At 35.3% G+C, this 19,916-nt stretch overlaps 1 protein-coding gene across 2 annotated transcripts; it reads left to right on the top strand.

Annotated features, from left to right (window-relative positions):
• The first annotated feature begins 3,121 nt into the window (after nucleotides 1–3,121).
• EMB2799 (NAD(P)-binding Rossmann-fold superfamily protein) lies at nucleotides 3,122–19,409 on the top strand. 2 transcript variants are annotated; one of them, XM_079053265.1, is made up of 9 exons: nucleotides 3,122–3,391; nucleotides 3,876–3,988; nucleotides 4,247–4,419; nucleotides 4,532–4,625; nucleotides 4,724–4,835; nucleotides 5,177–5,265; nucleotides 6,242–6,327; nucleotides 6,420–6,484; nucleotides 19,297–19,409. In XM_079053265.1, exons 1-9 carry the CDS (start codon nucleotides 3,187–3,189, stop codon nucleotides 19,404–19,406), a joined length of 1,047 nt encoding a protein of 348 aa, XP_078909391.1. In that variant the 5' UTR covers nucleotides 3,122–3,186; the 3' UTR covers nucleotides 19,407–19,409. The 2 variants fall into 2 exon arrangements, with proteins under 2 accessions (XP_078909391.1, XP_078909390.1); XM_079053264.1 differs by lacking the exon at nucleotides 19,297–19,409 and adding an exon at nucleotides 6,852–7,207 and having other exon boundaries at nucleotides 3,125–3,391.
• Nucleotides 19,410–19,916: the final 507 nt, after the last annotated feature.

Raw genomic sequence — 19,916 nt, 5'->3', positions numbered from 1 at the left:
AAGGGAAATGATACAATTTCTCCACACTGAAGACCCAAGTGAGCTTGTAATTAGCCTTAATAGATGTGAATCATTATGGTCTATTGTGTACATGTCTAACCTATCAACATAAAGCACAACATCTGGGGAGTGTTCTTGAATGAATCTTTTTATGTTTGAGAGAATTTTTAGGTTATAAGATCTTTCATAAGGGGAACATCTAAAACCTGGTGTGTCAATGATTTTGAGATGAATGTCATCTATGTTGCCAAGTATTTCTTGAACAGAAGATGTACATGGATTGAATGGATCTGTTGTGGCTTTGGTTTCTCCAAAAATGGAGTTTATAGTTGCTGTTTTGCCTACTCCGGTTTTTCCTATGACTAAAATGGTCAAATTTGAGTCAAACTTGGTGTTTCTGAGGGTAAGTCTGTGGAGAAAAGTTGAATCTTGTTTTGATAAACCAAGAAGATGAATGAGATTTAGTAACTTTGATTTTATCGGTTGGATTACTACCTCTGTTTCTTCTTCCTTTTCACTTAGGGCTTTCTTGGATTCAGTTCTGTGATCGCTAATGGTTTTGATTTCAGTTTCATTTTCTGAATTTGAGAGAATCTCTGCATCGATTCTCTGTGAATCTTCAATTTCAATTTCAGTTTCTGAATTTGGGAGAATCTCTGCATCGATTCTCTGTGAATCTTCAATTTCAGTTTCGTTTTCTGAATTTGGGAGAATCTCTGCATCAATTCTCTGTGAATCTTCGATTTCAATTTCATTTACTGAATTTGAGAGAATGTCTGCATCAATTCTCTGTGAATCAACCACATTCAAGCAATCAACTTTATGTTCCTCCTCTTCAATTGATTCTACTAAAATAGAATCCTTCATGGCAGTGATTAATCCATGGATACTATTGATACTATCATCAGAAAACATACCTTCAAACTGCGACTCTTTATCTACTTCATCCTCCTCTTCATCACCCCTAAAGGTTCGAACTTTAGGGGACATAGTAACCTTCTGAGCAATCCCATCAGCCGGAATCTCGCCTGAATCAAACCACCGGCCACTTTCCACGGAATCAATGTCGCTGTCACAGTCTCTGGTAAGAGGTGCAACAGGCACACCCAAATTGATACGAAGATCAGCAACACTGCTACTTTCTTCACATGGGGTTTTCACAAGCGGCCTAAAAATGGCGGATTCTTCAAAATTACTACGCTCGCTAAGATGATTTCCATCTGGGTATTTCACGAAAGGGGTCGTAAATGAATATTCTTTAACACGACAAGTTTCTATCGAAATTTCTTCATCTGAGTACGCTACAAAAGTTTCATATTCTTCGTCATGAACAGTGGTATGCTCATCGCCATAACTACTGATATCAATACTGCTAGTGCTATTAAAGCTGCTAGTTCGTGAGTAAATCTGATCGTTATTGGATAAATAGAACTCAGAATCTGAATCAATAGTAAGGGGAGCTCTAATGGGTACAGAAGAACCTGGTAATGAACTCGAAATATAAATCTTCGGGGGTGGGAATGGGGCCTCTTCTATTGAATCTTCTTCCATGAGCTTCGAAATGGAAAATAAGGTAAATCGGAGAAGATAAAAAGATACAATTTTGGAGAGTAGTGGTTGTAAAACTATGATTTAGGGTTTTGTTTTTTGGGTTTTACAAGGAGTTTGGTGGTGTTTGCTAGGGGTTTTGTTTTATCTTTTTCAGATTACGAAGCAAAGGGTGTGGGGACGTGGGGTCTTTTGGCAGTAACGATGACACGATGTCGATAACCTTTTTGGTCCTATATGAATACGTACGAACATAGTACACCACTGATTGCTAGTTGAAAAATGAAAATAAATTAATATATCACGGTTATTTTGAGTATATTTTATAACAATACGTTTATAACTTTAAAATAACAACATCAACCACCCATATCACATAATGGGATTAGAATGAGGTAACGAGTAGCTCCTTTAATGCAAAATAATAGCTTGTAAACGGAAGTGAGCATCACACAATAAAAATATATGATATGAAATGAAATTAAGACGATATTGAAATTAAAATTTATGTTTGAGTTCAAGATTCAACACATAATTAATACGATATTAACATGTGGATGTTGTGTTCATCATGTTTCCCACGTTTGTCGTGTTTCGTAAGAGTATTGAATAAAATAAACTGAATGTTTATTTTATTTTATATTTATCACATTTGTGTTGTTGGTTGTTTTTATTATGTTTTAATTGAGTTGTTTCCGTATTAGCAAAAGAAAACACAACATCGTATTGTGTCAGCTAAAACCAAGACACGACTATTCAATTTGTCACCCTTAGTCAAAGCAAGGAGAAAGAACATGGTTTGGTGTGGTTTATGTCATAATGTCAAACTAAGCCTTTTGTGATTTCATGTTCATTTGGTTAAAGTTTGAAAAAATGACTCGGTTTGGACATGCCAAAGACTCGAACCATAGACCTTTTATGCAAAATTTTACACTTCAACCGTCAGGTTGCTGTGACTAAGTTTTTTATACTACCATACTACCTCAAAATATATAATTACTTTTCCAAGTGGATGAATCTAATAATTGAGATGTAAAATTTCATATATAACTAGGTGTGAGACTCATATGTTATACGAGTTTGATAAAACAAAAAATTAAATATGAAAGTTTAAACAATAATTTATGAGTATTAATATTGTAATTTATTGGTTATTTTCAATTAAGGCAATTATTAATTGAGGTGTAAATATGTTGTGTTAATTAAGAAAAGATAAAAAAAAATGAAAAAATGACAAATGGAAAAAAACATTTATTCAAAATGTGTCCAAGTTAATGAAAAAATAATATAACAAAATTATTTTTATTTATTAGGAAGGATGTTGAATGTTTGAACATTGACATGATTAAAATATTACTACTTTTTACAATTAACCTGGTGTGTAATAAGTAGATCCTAAGAGGAATTCAACTTGGATCACTCAAACAATATTATTGACCAATTTTTCAAAATTTAGGAAATAACTTAACACAAAAATCTTCTAAATGTATTAAAAAAAAAAGGCTTAAAGAGGGAGTAGGGGACAAATGGGTAACCCAAGAATCCGACCCGAGAATCCTGTATCTGCCAAGTGCCAACATCAAAGGAAGCGTGCAAGCCACCATATCTTCCTAATCCAAACCAAACACCAACCAACAAATGGGATCAACTGTTTGTATATCTCCGGCAGCCTTCACCGCAGTCGCTCGCATTAAACCCTCTTTATCACGGACCAGAACCCTTAATACATCAATCTCCTTCTCTACGAACCCCAATCGGAATTTCACCTTCAAACACATCTTTTCTTTATCATCATCATCGATGGCTTCCTCTACTCTCCATGTCATGGCTTCCTCTTCCACTGGTACGTCATATACTCTCTCTCTCTCTCTCTCTATTGTTATTGTTCTATCTATTTAGTAGCAAATCTTTCTATCTCGCTGTAGCTTCGTGGATTTATGATTGATGAAGAGATGCAATGATAATTTGATTAGAATTGTCGTACGCACATTTCAGTGTAATATACCTCATCGTTGTGAAATTGTTAGGTAATTTCTTTGCAATGTGATGATCAATTTCTGTAATTGAGATTCCTGTGGTGAGACCAACTCTTCAAAAGAATCCGATTCCATGATCAGTAGGTCTAAACACACATTGAATTTTTGCGTCAAATACACCGATTAAAACCTTAGGGTTTGTTGTACCTTATCCCATTTTACTGAATTGTATCCACTTATCAGCTTATCTCCTAGCTATCGTGTATGTGCAAGTCTACTAATCTTTCACTTATAATTTTACTTTTGATGCTCACACTTCAACTTCCATAAACAAACTTGATGATCATGTAGGTGCTGCAAGTGAAGAACTAGATACTTCATCTTCTACCTCTGTTGGAGCAAATGATTTGCTTATTGTTGGACCAGGTGTTCTTGGTCGCCTAGTTGCAGAAAAATGGCGGGAGGTGAGAATGAGATCAAGAAATGTTAAAATTTACTATACAATCTAGCATAGATCATACTATACTTGTTGCTTCTCTTTTTCACATTTTTCTATGTTGATTAAAATCTCAAATTGTTTAAGAAACTTGGCGTTCTTTGGGACTGATGTCAATGGGACAAAAATTGAAATCCTTTCTCTCACCCAAAACTATGTAACATTTCATTGTCTGTTAAAAGACGTAAATGCCCTCCCCATCCTAAACGTTAGATTCTGATGACAGGAACACCCAGGATGCCAAATCACTGGAGAGACAGTTACTACTGATCACCATGAAGAGCTTATTAAAATTGGGATCAATCCAACATTGAAGGGAGTTAAATGGGAGAATAAGTTTCCTTATGTGATCTTTTGTGCCCCACCTTCTAGAAGCTCAGACTATGCTAGTGATGTTGGGTAATGAATGACAACTTTACCCCTTCAATATCCGTATCAATTGTAACATTTCCTTTTTGTTTATGATCAAAGTATTGAAAATTACTAAAAACTTGGATGTTAAACAAAACAGGGAAGCTGCATCACTTTGGAATGGAGAAGGTTCTTTCTTGTTTACTTCAAGCTCAGCACCATATGATAGATACGATAATGGACAATGCTATGAGGTGCTTACTTTACTTCTCTTATTTTTTTTAATTTTATATTTTCATATAAAAATATTTTAATTGATTAATAACTTTCTTGATGTTTTTTTTTTATATAGGATAGTCCAGTAGTACCAATAGGGAGGAGTCCAAGGACAGATGTTCTTTTGAAAGCAGAGAAGATTGTTTTAGATGCTGGTGGTTGTGTTGTTAGGTTGGCTGGACTTTACATATCCTTTTGCTAAAAAGTAACAATTTACTTTCATTTATTCGTGTATTATATATAGCATCCTACTTTCATTTCTTTCTCAGATATCATCGTATCTTTAAAATACTTTTTTTTTCTTATTAAAGCATTGTACTTTGAAAAATCTATCTAATTATAGCAGGAAAAATTGTTTTGTATTTGGTTGACAACTTGACATTGCTATAATTGGTAGATTTTTCAAAGTAAAAATGTTGTAATAGGAAGAAATGAAAGTACATTGCTGTTTGTAGCATTTAATTTTTTTTTTTTTTTTCCAAAATGCATTTATGAATCTGTAAAACTTAATCTTAACTCCTTTAGCACAAAGCAGATAGAGGAATGCATTTGTATTACTTAAAACAAGGAACCATTGAAGCTAATCCTCATCACCTTGTCAATCTCATCCATTATGAGGTTCCTCTCACCTTTATTTCTTCTTATTACAACATAGGGTTTTATGCATAAAAGTCCCATTATTTTGGGAAATTTTTTGATAAAGTCATAATTTTTTTTAACAGAAAAGTCCCGGTTATTTAATAATTTGCCCAAATTAACGAAAAAAATACTTATTTGTATTTTGGGTTTTATGCAGAAAAGTCCGATTATTTTGGGAAATTTTTTGATAAAGTCATAATTTTTTTTAACAGAAAAGTCCCGATTGTTTAATATTTTGCCCAAAAACAAAAAAAATACTTATTTTTATTTTGGGTTTTATGCAGAAAAGTCCAATTATTTTGGGAATTTTTTTTATAAAGTCCTACTTTTTATATATTTTTTTTAAGCAGAATAGTCCCAATTATTTAATATTTTGTGCAAATTAACGAAAAAATACTTATTTTTATTTTGGGTTTTATGCAGAAAAGTCTCATTATTTTGGAAATTTTTTGATAAAGTCCTAAATGTTTTTTTTAGCAGAAAAGTCCCATTATTTTGGGAAAATCACATAATCTGTCATTTCATGTTAAAATATAAAAAAAGACTTTTTCGTTAATTTGGGCAAAATGTTAAATAATCGGGACTTTTCTGTTAAAAAAATGATTAGGACTTTGTCAAAAAATTTCCCAAAATAATGAGACTTCTCTGCATAAAACCCTTCTTATTTTAAAAGGAAACGACAGATTATCGTGTAAAATTAAATAATCGGGACTTTTCTGTTAAAAAAAAAATTAGGACTTTATCAAAAAATTTCCCAAACAGTAGGACTTTTCTGTATAAAACCCTTACAACATAATACATAGAAAAATCTATCGGATTATAGCAATGTCATCCGCATAAAAAGTATAATATCCTAATAAGAAAAACAAATGAAAATACAATGCTATAATTGGGTAGATTTCACAAAGTACAATGAGTTATAAAAAAAGAAATTGAAGTCGTTTGTATGATACAGGATGCCGCCTCTCTCTCGGTTGCAATTCTAAAAAAGAAATTACGCAGTCGGCTATTTTTGGGGTGTGACAATCATCCTGTTTCAAGGTTTTGGTTTATTAACTTTTAATCAAGTTTCCATATTCATACATCGAATGATGGAATCCATCTTTAACATGATAAAATTTGATTTTGTTTAGACAACAAGTGATGGACTTGGTTGCTAAGAGTGGGAAATTTGATCCAACGTTTGTGGGCTTTACTGGTAAGTTTAGCTGATAGATGAAAAGCTAACTGCTAACTGATAAAAACTACTGACGTTTGGTAAAGCTAGTTGAAATATGTAAAATAACATAAAAGGGCATGTAGAAGATTGAGTTGTTTTTTTTTTAATAATTAATAAATACAATGACCATATTGATAAAAAGAGCAAACTACATTGCTATTCCCACAATTTGCCCCAAAAAATAATGGCAATTTTGTAAAAATGCTAGGACTTCCCTTGTTCCATAAATGATGATTGTCTGGACAAAGATTGTTTCTTCTTTGGACTCAGTTAACCCATATTGTAAGTAAATGACCATTTTACCCTTTTTGTCTGAAAACATGATGTGTGATGTTTGGTTGTATAGGCACAGATGGTCCTTTGGGTAAGAAATTGGACAACTCAAAGACAAGGGAGGAGTTAGGATGGGAGCCTACATACAAAAGCTTTGCTCATTTTCTTGGGGTAGCTTCTTGATTGATCTCTTTTTATGTGTTTTCTTTATGGGGATTAATTTGATTGGTTGAAAAGGAAAAATGGGATATTTTATTAGGAATATTTTTTGCTTACACCTGAGAGGATGTATAAAAAAATGATTGTGGTTATTTGTGCAACATGACATATATTTAGTGCTACGAACTTGAACTAAGTTCTTGATCTGTATTCGTTTACATTGAATATACAAATAATTGGCAATGAAATCAGGAAACTCCCTTTCCACCAGTTCTAATGATCAAGATTTGCTTCAAAATTCTCAAGAACCATTTGTAGATTTTGTGTAATCATCAAAACAAACACGTGTGTGTGTGTGTGTGTGTTTATTCTCAAGATGTTTATAATTTTGTCAAAATGTGAGTAAACACTGGGTACGGATGATGATGATGATGATGTAATAATAAAAAAGAGAAGTAAATTATCAAAACATTTTATTGATTCTATTAACTAAATAAAATATCATAAAAAATAAGTTCATTATTGAATATGATAAAAGAAATTGCTAGTTTTATAAGAAACACTTATTGTGTTGCTCAACTTTATGAGAAGACTACACCAATAACTCAATTATCACTTTATCAGTTATCAGAAGAATGATATAGACGGCATGAACTTCTTTTATGACATTCGTATCAGTTATCTTTTTGTTGTCAGTCAGACCCACTCGCCATTTTTATCTGGTTTTGGGATATCATTCAGGGTAGAGGATGATGCCAAGTTCACATTTCTTCCTTCCTAAGAACACCAACCAAAAGCGAGTTACAAGATCATCAATAATTTGAGTTAGATAGTTGTTTCCAACCATTATATTATTTGTATCGGTTTGTTTTTTTCCTGCGAAAAAAATTACTGATATAAGTAAGAGTAATAGAACATACTTGGTATTCGAGTGCAGTTTGAAGCTTTGCTCACAACAAAATCCATAGACGGGCGATGTTTTGGGTCTCTTTCCAAACACTGATAAGCAAGTTTTACAAATGTCTCGAAACAATTATCTTCGATTTGTAGCCTTAGATTAACATTGATAATCGTATCTAGTGTTTGTTCTCGATAGCACCTCTTTACAAGTATGGGTAGAGATCGGCGTTCATCTTTATAACTCAAATCAACACAAAGCCTTGAGCACAAAACTTCAAACAGCACTACGCCAAAAGAGTAGACGTCTGATTCTTTTGTCAATAATCCAGTCTCTATATAGATGGGGTCACAATACCCAAGAGTGCCTTTGGGATCAGAGAAAAGAAGGGAGTGTTCTTGATTGGCTGGACCATATTTGGATAAACCAAAATCTGCAACTTTGGCATTCCAGTTTTCGTCCAACAAGATGTTGCCACTTTTAATATCGCGATGCAGGAGTCTTTGTTTTGTCCCCTTGGGATCATGAAGATACTGCAAGCCACATGCAGCCCCGAGACAAATCTTGAGATGTTGAATCCACGTGAAGTTGGGGTCATGTAGATGAAAATCAAGGCTTTTATTAGAAGCATACTTGTAAACAATGATCTTTTCCTCACACTCATCACAGAATCCGAGGAGTTGGATGAGATTTTTATGTTTATAAGTGGAAAGAAACGTAATCTCTCTCCCAAATGAAACATCAGCTTGACCATTCAAACGCTTTACAGCACGTATTTTACTATTTGATTTGGAGAATTCTCCTCTATATACCTCCCCAAATCCACCTTTTGCAATGAAGTTTTCAACATCAAAGAAGTTGGTGGCTTGGTTTATCAATTCAAGTGGAATTCTCAGGTGCTCAAACTCCTTCATGAAAGGGGACGATGTGTTTCTCGCCTTCTACAATTGTGAAGGAAAAAATAAAAGTTTTCTAGATATTAGAATTGGAGAGACTGAAGAATTAAGCTATTGACAATTTTATTGTCACTATCACTAACCATATAACCCTGACAGACTGAAATGTATTCCTTTTTAGTTTTTGTGTGATATAGATTAAGTTCTTTTACCAACACATCTTTCTAATTTTCTTAAAATTAATTATAATGAAGAAAAAGATTAGCATGATTATATTAGGAATGGATGAATAGAAAGGAAAGCAACAACTTACTTGATATGCGAGTGCAGTTTCAAGTCTTCTCACGATCTCGTTCATTGATGGACGTTTTTTAGGATCTCTATTTAAACATTGATAAGCAATCCTAGTAAACACTCCTAAGGAACCAGGAGTTATTTCATCCTTTATATCAACATACATTATTTCGTTTATCTTGTTCTTCTCGAAATACTCTTGTACCATTTTGGTAAAAGACTGAGGCTTATTGTTGTTGTCAATACACAACCTACCACAAAAGACCTCAAATAACACCACGCCGAATGAGTAAACGTCTTACTCCCTTGTTAGTAGAGCAGATGCAAAATATTGTGGATCACGATACATCATCGTCCCTAAAAAATTATTGAACATAAGGTGTTGTTCATTATTAGCACCAAACATGGATAGATCCAAATCTGCGATCTTGGCATTCCAGTTTTCATCTAATAAGATGTTGCCACTATTAACATCACGGTGCAACAATCTTTCTTGATGCAGATATGCTAGTCCGCGAGCTGCCCCAAAGCATATGTGAAGGCGTCGAGCCCATGTTAGTTCGTTGCTTGTGAGATACAAGTCAAGGCCTCCCTTGGATACATACTCATATACGAGGATATTTTGGTCACTCTCAGCACAAAAACCCAAGAGGAAGAGAATATTATCATGCTTGCAGGAGCAAAGCATAATAACTTGTTTCCAAAACTCAGTATCTACTCTATAATTTAAACATTTTATAGCAACCATGGTATGCCCCTCCGAATGGACAAGTTCTCCCTTGTACAAGTTCCCGCGTCCTCCAATGTAGTTTTCTTGAGCAAAGTTGTTGGTTGCTGATCTGATAGTTGTAAGTTGTATTTTGATGTTTCGGAACTTCTCTACGAGAGACATTATGATCAATCAAAAACAGGAATTAGGGCTAAAATTTCCGAAGAATTATAATGTTGAAGTATTTGAGAGAGTTGATATTGCAAGTGGCAACTATTGTTGATGTGTTATATGTATATATTCAACATATATTTAATATAATTATATATAGACCTTTATATTTAATATAATTATATATAGACCTTGAGGTCTTAGTCAACTCTCTCTCTTTCACACAGATGCCACATCATCCATGATCCATGATGTTATAACACCATGGTAGGAAATGGTGTGCATGTTATAACACACACTTATTATTATTATTATTCTTTTTTAAAATCATTCACATTCAATAGTAAAAAAAATAAAAGCCAATCACATTTCTTGTTATTGCTCGTCTTCGTTACTACGAGTTGTGCTTTAACACCCCCTTAACGAGAAAAGGGGTGATGTTCCTCGTGTTATGACCGTGTTATGAGGTGTCACCTCAACAATAACATCACTTTTCCTTGCCCACACCACATCCTCTATGTCACACCCCCGAACCGGAACGGCGGAAACGTTCGGGGGTTGGGTGACTTCATCTTGTAATATCATCACAGTGTAAATAATTGAATCAAGACAAAATCATCATCACATATACAATAATACAACCGTCATTGTTTACATCAGTGTGTTGGATTACAAATTACATTCCCAAAATATAAGTGTATGATGATAACAAATATACAACAAAATCCATGAGTTCTTGAAGACCAACCCGCTTAACGATTTCCTGAGAATACAAGTTATTTTGAAAATGGTCAACATATATAATGTTGGTGAGTTCATAAGCATATTTCTATGAAAAGTTTGTATCACTTTGTAAACACCAGAAAATCCGATATTTTCTGTAAAAATGGTTTGAACGTTTTGTATCAAATCTTGTATTAAAGCATGTGTGTTTTGTCTTTTGAAAATATATAAAGAGAGTATTCAAGAAACATCCTTTATTTTCTGTTGTAAGTAGAAGGTAATGTATAATGTAAGTTTCCCAGAAAATCCGATATTTTCTGTTGGTAAAAGTGTTGTAGTCTTAAAACCCTAAGACCGTAAAATGGTATTTGTATAGTATTGTAACTGATGGGTTTTGAGGAAAAGAACATCTTATGTGCACATGCAAAACCCTAAAGCTTTGGATCTAGGTTTCTCTATTGTACATGCAAATTTATCCAAATCTTGCAAACCCTAATCTAGCATACTATGAAAACGAGATCTATAATAAAACAAGTTTAGATGATACCTTTCAATAGTTGCAAGAATCTTCAATCTTCAAGAGCTTAGTATCACAAGTGTAATACCTCTAATGGCTCACAAACACCAAAGCAAGAAGATGATCTAGAAGAGAGGGAGGAGGAGGCACAATTTCAGCTATAGTAACACTAGGGTTTCTCAAGTGGCCGAAATCTGTAGCCCTAGGGGTCCTTAAATAGCTGAGCTGCTAGGTTTCAGTCAAAACCCTAATTGGATAACTTAGGCCCTAAGCAGCTTCAAGAACCTTCTGGAATAAGGCCCCTTGGACGAAATTAGAGTGGGCTTACTCTAAATTTCGTCCCCCCTTATGTCCATAAGGATTCACAGCCCAAAATCAATTATCTTATAATTGACAGTTCCGGTCCCCCTTATTTAATTAATCTCTTTCAGTCATAGAATTAATTCTCAAATAATTCTTGACCAATATTAATTAAACTGTATGATTTCTCTTTTAATATATTATTCATATAATATATTAATAAACCATAATAACTCTCTCTCTCTCTCTCTCCATAAATCATCATGTCCAGTTGCTTTGGTGAAGGCAACCCAAAAGGACCATGCACAATCGGGTCAAGTACATACCAAATATAGTTACGGGCTTAGACACTAATCCAACAGTCTCCCACTTGGATAAGTCTAGTAACTATAAATGCAAGTACGACTTTAGGATCCGATTAGCAATCGTAGCTCTCAAAGACATTGTCGAACTCTGGTCTTATCAGTAACCTGTCCTTTAGATAAGGGATCGTATAATCCGCCATTCTAGATATCGTGCAGACAAATACATGGAACATAGTCATACTTATTGTCCATCAGTTTGTTTCTCGATCTCTGATTCGTCTGACATAGAAATTAATTGAACACATCAATTCAGTCCTAACTGGGCCCGACACATAAGCCAAACCATATCATCGAGGGGCCAAGATATCGCTTTTACCCTCTTAGGATAAAAGGAACAGATGAACTTCGACTTATATGCATTTACTGTTCACTCATCAAATCATACACAACAATGCGTTTTATAACATCAAGTTACTGATGCGTTTACGCATTATCAATGCACAACCAACTTGCAAACAATAAACCATATATCTAGGTTTAAAGACTATATGATATTATTGTCTTGCAATCACTCGTGATAAATTCCATGAAGTGATACCAGCAAGCGTGGGTTTATTCCAATGCTCAAATCTTAGTTCATAAGCACTCATGAACGTTGTAGCAAACTTTTGCTATGTCTAATACACTTTAGACAGTCTACAAACCAATTCATGACAATCTTTTTTCATACCTACTTCCAAAGTATGAGCGACTGTGGACTATTCGAATAATCTTATTATTCAGGAAGTCAAAACATGCAAAGTGAAACAATAGGTAAATGATTAACACAAGACAGTAACTTTACTTATAAATAATACACCTTTATTTAATCATCAAATGTTAATTACAATTTATCTATTACATGTTTCGAAGCTATCTAATATAAACTAATATCGTCCTTCAGCCCAATGCTGCTAGCGTGCTGCAAGTGCTTAACCCTACTCAGTCCCTCCGTAAGGGGATCTGTTGGGTTATCCTCTGAAGATACCCTCTTTACTACGAGGAGTCCCTCTTCTACCCGATGTCTAATAAAGTGATATTTCCTGTCGATATGTCGAGATCTGCCATGATCCCTCGGTTCCTTGGTCAAGGCAACCGCTCCTTCATTATCGCAGAAAATCTCCATAGGCTCCTTTATGGCTGGCACAACTCCAAGGTCTCCAATGAAGTTCTTCAACCATATCGCCATCGAATTTGATCCCCATGGTTTTTCTGTGAAGGAGTACAAGAGTGGGACGATCCTCTCCCGCCACAATAGCTGTAACATCCAAAAACTATGGTCCCAAAAATTTCATTTATAATAACAGATAAAATAGTATTTTCCTAATATCATCCAAACATTCAAATAAAGACCAATGTATCAATTTCCATAAAATCAGAGTAAAACATCATAAGCGGAATCTCAATGGTGTGTGCGATGCAGTCATCCCGAGCTATTCCCTTTGCAACTGGAAGTACCTGAAACATACACTGAAAACCGTAAGCACAAAGCTTAGTGAGTTCCCCAAACTACCACATAGCATATATAACACACAATAATGAGATACGGGCCCCGCCCACACTCGAATAACGGGCCCCTCCTAATGAGATACGAGCCCCGCCCACACTCGGATAGTAATGAGATACGGGCCCTGCCTACACTCATGTAACGGTCCACGCCCAATAAACATACATATACAAGTACATACAAGTATCACATAGACAACAGGTATAATAACATAACCAATGAGGGTCGACCTTGGTGCCTTAGACCCGTTAACTGGTGAGGAAACTCACCTCAAAGAGTTGAATCTCACAGAAAGAAATCTCTAACTGTTGTCCTGACGACTCCCAAGCTATTAGAGCAAAATAACATCCAATCAAAATACAATAATCCATCTCAGGTTAAAATGACCATTTTACCCCCGACATAATTTGGCTAATGACTAAGGCCCAAAATCATAACATAAAGGTCCATCACTAGATAATCTTCCAAAGCCTACCAATGGCCCACTTATGGCCCAATTTTCCAAATTGAGCCCAAATTCCTCTAATAGGCTTTACCCTAAAGCCCAAACAAAAACATAGCCCAAAACTTGATTTATTATGGTCGACTAAAGTCCAAAGCATCAAAGTCCAAGAAGATGGCCCAAAAGAAAGCCCACTGTTGATCGAACGTTGGGCGTCCCCCTTGTGGAACGCTGGGCATTCATCAACAGCCAACAGATTGCAAGCCCCATGCTGAATGTTGGGTGTTCCTCGACCCAGCGCAGGGCGTTTGCACCCAGAAGCCCAAAAGTGCTTATTAAGCACTTAATGCCTAAAGCCACATGACTAGAAACTAGATCCAAGTCCTAAAGATCACCTAGAACCATAAAGTCACTGACTTGGTGACTTTTCATGCCCAAAAGGTCCCAACTTCAAGATATAGCATCCAACTTCCATAAAAAGGGCTTAATTTCATGCATGGGACTTTTAAAGCTCTAAAAATGCAAACTTTCTGAATCTAAAGCACCATAAACACCAAGAGAGCAACTCAAAGCTTCTGGAGTGATCATAACTTCAAGATCTCAACCATGGGACCAAAAAAAAGGACCAAAATCTATAAAAACTTAGATCTAAGGTTTGAGCTTTATACCTTAGATGAACTAAAAATGGAGCAGAGAACCAAGATCTAGAAGCTCGAACTTGAACCGCCATCTTGCATCAAGCTTCTCTTCCTTGAACGAGCTTAGAACACACACCAAAACACACATAATGAGCTCACAACACACAAAGAGGCTCTAGGGTTTCAAGAGTTAGGGCTTGAGGCTATGGAAGCTGGAAATGAGGCCAACACCTAGGACTTAAGGTGTTTAAATAGGTTTTAAACCCTAAAAATTAGGGTTTGAGCTCTGCGTGTGAACACCCTGCGTTCCCCAAGGGAACGCCCCGCATTCGAGCTCCGCCTCCAAAAGTCCAATCTTGGCAAGAATGGTCCCTCCTTCCCCACAAACTTGCAAAACAAGGCCAAAAAGCAACGACTTAATATATAAGGGGCCAAAAATGAATAATACCTAGATCGAGCGTTACAATAGCTCAAGTCAACTCTATCCCATCACCTATCCAGTTTCAGAATCCACTGTTTGACTTCCAGTTTTCAAGATTTTTGGCATGATCGTTTGGGACATCCCGGCTTACCGTTTTTTGATTTTCTAGTTTGCAATAAAATTATTCCTTGTAATAAACGTGCTAGAACCTTGGTTTGTAATTCTTGTCAACTTTCTAAGAATAAATGATTGCCATTTTCTATTTCTCAATCTACTTCTTTATTACCGTTTGATATTGTGCATTGTGATCCTTGGACTTCACCGGTTACAAGCAAAAATGTTACCTCATTCTTGTTGATAAATTTTCTCAATATACTTGGCTTTTCACCTGAAATTTAAATCTGAAACTTTTACTAAGTTCTCCAGTTTTCATGCTTATATCAAAACACAATTCAACACCCCTATTAAATCCTTTCAATGTGACTTAGGGGGTGATTTTGACAATAACTCCTTCAAATCCTTTGCTTCAACAAACGGCCTTCAATTTCGGTTCTCATGCCCACACACGTCGCAACAAAATGGTAAATCGAAACGTATGATTCGTCGCCTAAATGAAATATTTCTCACCTTACTAACCCATGCATCCTTACCCATTAATTTTTGGGTTGAGACGCTTCACACTGCCTGCTACTTGCACAATATTTTACCTACTCAATTGCTCAAATTCCACACCCCTACTTCTGCACTATATCGTCGAAACCCCACCTATGACCACCTTCGTGTTTTTGGTTGCACTTGTTATCCCAACATTTCTTCCACTCGACCTCATAAGCTCGCCACTCGCTCCGTTCGTTACATTTTCCTCAGCTACCCTGCTGATTTTCGTGGGTACCGTTGCCTTGACATCTCCTCCGGACGTATCATTTTATCTCAGCTACTCAAATTCCACCCCATCCCCTCCTACTCCCTCAAATAATTCCCCACCCTCTTCTCCTCCCTCGCCCACTGTCCCTTATCGGACTCCCATTACCTACCAGCGGCGACAACACCAAACCTCTACCTATCCCTTGCCAACCCCCACCCCTCCCTCTCCACCACTAAATTCCAGTGATCATGACTTAAACCCACCATATCCTTCCGCTCCTGCCCCATCCCATTCCATGACCACTCGCTCCAAAGTGGGAACAATTAAACCCAATCTTTCTTTTAACCTTTTTTTCACCTCATCCTCACCCGTGTCCCCCCTCCCCACCTCCCACCTTAAAGCCCTGTATGTTCCAAATTAGAACGCAATAATGTCCGATGAATTTCGATCCTTGACAGATAATAAAACTTGGGTCTTAGTACCTCGGTTACAACGTTACAAAGCTTGGTTGGTTATTAATGGAAAAAGTCAATAGGTTGGAATAGATTGTGACGAGACTTTTATCCCGGTTGTCCAACCAACCACTATACGTACAGTTTTGAGCTTGGCCGTATCCCGTGGTTGGCCGATTCACCAACTTGATGTGAAAACGCTTTCCTTCACGGGGACCTCCATGAGACAGTCTACATGTTTCAACCACCCGACTTCACCGATCCACACCATCCTAATCATGTATGCCTCCTTAAAAAATCTCTATATGGTTTGAAATAGGCACCCCGCGCTTGGTACGATCGATTTGCTACATACATTACCAAGTGTGATTTTCGCAGCACTATTAGTAATAGCTCACTGTTCGTTTACACCAATGGTTCTAAGATGGCTTATTTGTTACTTTGTGTAGACGACATTATTCTGACAGCATCGGACATCACTCTTGTCATCAGATCATTCAATCTTTATCCACATAATTTGCTATGTCCGATCTTGGCAGGCTTCACCACTTTCTCGGCATTAATGTCACCAACCAGAATAATGGATTATTTCTTTCTCAAGCCACTTATGCCACTGACATACTTTCCCGTGCTCACATGTCCGACTGCAAACCTTCATCTATTCCTGTGGATATCGGTTCCAAACTCAGTGAAACGAGTGGAAACCTTTTACCAGACAACTCTCTTTATCGCAGCTTCGCCGAGGCGCTACAATATCTCACCGTTACCCGGCCGGATCTTACATACTCAATGCAACAAATCTGTCTTTTCATGCATGCACCACGGGAACCACATCTTCAGTTCTTGAAACGGGTCTTGCGTTATCTTAAAAGAACTCTTAGTTATGGTCTCACCATCTCTCCCTCCAAGTTGAACAACCTTGTTGCCTATTCAGATGCCGAATGGGGGGGGGGGGGGTGTTCGGACTCTCGCCGCTCAACATCCGGATATTTTGTTTTTTTTGGGTAACAACCTTGTTTCATGGTCTCAAAGCGACAACCCACAATTTCCCGTTTTAGCGCCGAGGCTCAGTACCAGGGCGTTGCTAACGATGTTGCAGGAACTAGTTGGTTGCGCAAACTATTGTTGGAATTATTTGTGCCTACTCGCAAAGCCACATTAATCTATTGCGATAATATTTCGCATTGGTGCTGTTCGTGTACTCCACATACCGGCAGACTACCAATACGCAGACATCTTTACCAAAGGCCTGTCACGCCAGCTTTTCACTCATTTTCGATATAGTCTATGCATGCGTCCTTCTCCGGCCAGGGGGTGTATTAGTTGTATATATTATTTATATAATAATATTCTGTTGTATCTTAGATTAGAATAGTTTGTTTCCTGTTTTTTAGATTTCCTTTGTATATATTCGGTATTCAATGAAATCTTTGACCTTTTCTAAAGAGTTTACAGTGCTTACTTTACTTCTCTTATCTTTGACCTTTCCCGTTCTACCGCCAATAAGGAGGAGTCCTAATTGTTTTAGATGTTGGTGGATGTGTTGTTAGGTTGGCTGGACTTTACATATCCTTTTTCTAACAAGTATCATTATAATGTTTTTTTCCTTTTTCTTATTAAAGCATATTACTTTGAAAAATCTATCAAATTATAGTCTTGTACTTTTAGATATTTTTCTTATTAAGACATTTCAAAAAATCTACCTAATTGTCGCAGTGGAAATTGCTTTGTATGAGGATGATAATTGATATCGCGATTAGTGTTAGATTTTTCAAAATAATATGTTGTAACAGGAAAAAGAATTGAAGGATGATGCTATAATACACAAAATTAAGGAAAATACATTGCTGTTTCTTGCATGTAACCCTTTCCAAAAATGCAAGAAATAGCAATGCATTTGACTATTTTCATTTATTTTGTGTATTATAGCATCCTACTTTTGTTTCTTTTAATTACAACATTGCACTTCTAATCTTTTTCTTATTAAAGCATGGTACTTTGTAAAATCTACCAAATTATAGCATTGTACTTTTAATTTTTTTTATTCTTATTAAGACATTATACTTTGAAAAATCTACTAAATTATAGCATTGTACTTTTAATTTTTTTTATTCTTATTAAAACATTATACTTTGAAAAATCTATCTAGTTATAGCAGTAAAAATTGTTTTGTATTTGGATTGCATTGCTATAATTGGTACATTTTAAAAGTAGGAAATGAAAGTAGGACACTATAATAAACAATCTAATGAAAGTCGATTGTTGTTTCTTGCATTTAACCTTTCCAACATGTAAGAAATAGCAATGTACTTTCATTTAGTCGTGTATTATATAATCCTACTTTTGTTTTTTTTTATTACAACATTGTACTAATCTTTTTCTTCTTAAAGCATTGTACTTTGAAAAATCTACCAAATTATAGCAATTTATTTATAATTTTTTTTATTAAGACATTATACTCTGAAAAAGTTATGTACTTATAACAGTGAAAGTTGCTTTGTATTTGGGTGGCATTGCTATAATTGGTAAATTTCTCAAAGTAAAATGTTGTAATAGAAAGAAATGAAAGTAGGAAGCTTTAATAAACAAGTTAATGAAAGTACATTGTTTTTTCTTGCATTAAACACTTTCCAAAATGCATCTATGAATCTGTAAAACTTAATCTTAACTCCTTTAGCACAAAGCAGATAGAGGAATGCATTTGTATTACTTAAAACAAGGAACTATTGAAGCTAATCCTCATCACCTTGTCAATCTCATTCATTATGAGGTCCCTCTCACGTTATTTGATAATTTTATAGTGTTAATTACAAAGAATACTTTCATTCTGATTTTTTGTTCATTATGCTTATTACAGGATGCTGCATCCCTCTCAGTTGCAATTTTGAAAAAGAAACTAAAAAATCGGCTATTTTTGGGTTGTGATAATCATCCTGTTTCAAGGTTTGTTCTATAATAAAGTTTCCATATTTGTAGATGGAATTGGAATCTTTTTTAACCTAAAAAACTTGATTTCTCAGACAAGAAATAATGGACTTGGTTGCTAAGAGTGGAAAATTCGATCCCACCTTTATGGGCTTTACTGGTAAGTTAACAAATATGATTGCTTGCATCTAAGGTTTTTTTTTTTTTTTTTCTGTTAAAGTAAATGACCATTTTACCCTTTTGAGCTGAAAACATAGGCACGGATGGTCCTTTGGGGAAGAAACTGGACAACTCAAAGACAAGGGAGGAGTTAGGATGGGAGCCAAAATATAAAAGTTTTGCTCATTTTCTTGGGGTAGCTTCTTGATTTTTTTTTCTTTATGGGGATTATTATTTTTTATTTGTGGTTGGTTGAAAAAGAAAAACGGGATATTTTATTAGGAAGATATTTTTGCTTACACCTGAGGGATGTACAAAAAATTGATTATGGTTATTTCTGTAACATGACGTATATTTAATGCGACTAAATTGAGCTAAACTTGAAGTAAGTTCTTGATTTATTTCCCTTAATAAATTCGTTTACATTGAATATACAAATAATTGTCAATGAAATCAAGAACTCCATTCCACCAGTTCTAATCATCAAATTTTGCTTGAAACAAACACGTGTGTGTGTGTGTGTGTTTAGTCTCAAGATGTTTGTAACTTTGTCAAAGTGTGAGTAAACATTGGGTACAGATGATGATGTAATACTCAAAGAAACAAGTAAATTATCAAAACATTGTATTGATTCTATTATCTAAATAAAATATCATAAAAAATAAGTTCATTATTGAAGATGATAAAAGGAATTGCTAGTTTTATAAGAAACAATTAT

This window comes from Lactuca virosa, chromosome 5 (assembly GCF_052849685.1).
Source record: "Lactuca virosa cultivar CGN04683 chromosome 5, Lactuca_virosa_CGN04683_v6, whole genome shotgun sequence".
Lineage (NCBI taxonomy): Eukaryota > Viridiplantae > Streptophyta > Magnoliopsida > Asterales > Asteraceae > Lactuca > Lactuca virosa.
Note: the sequence above shows the minus strand (reverse complement) of the source record. Positions and strands in the feature narration are given on the sequence as shown.

Coding starts and splice junctions, on each gene's coding strand:
- EMB2799 (XM_079053265.1), top strand. CDS start 3,187: ATGGGATCAACTGTTTGTATATCTCCGGCAGCCTTCACCGCAGTCGCT. Junction 3,989..4,246: donor TTGCAGAAAAATGGCGGGAG/GTGAGAATGAGA, acceptor TTCTGATGACAG/GAACACCCAGGATGCCAAAT. Junction 4,420..4,531: donor GACTATGCTAGTGATGTTGG/GTAATGAATGAC, acceptor TAAACAAAACAG/GGAAGCTGCATCACTTTGGA.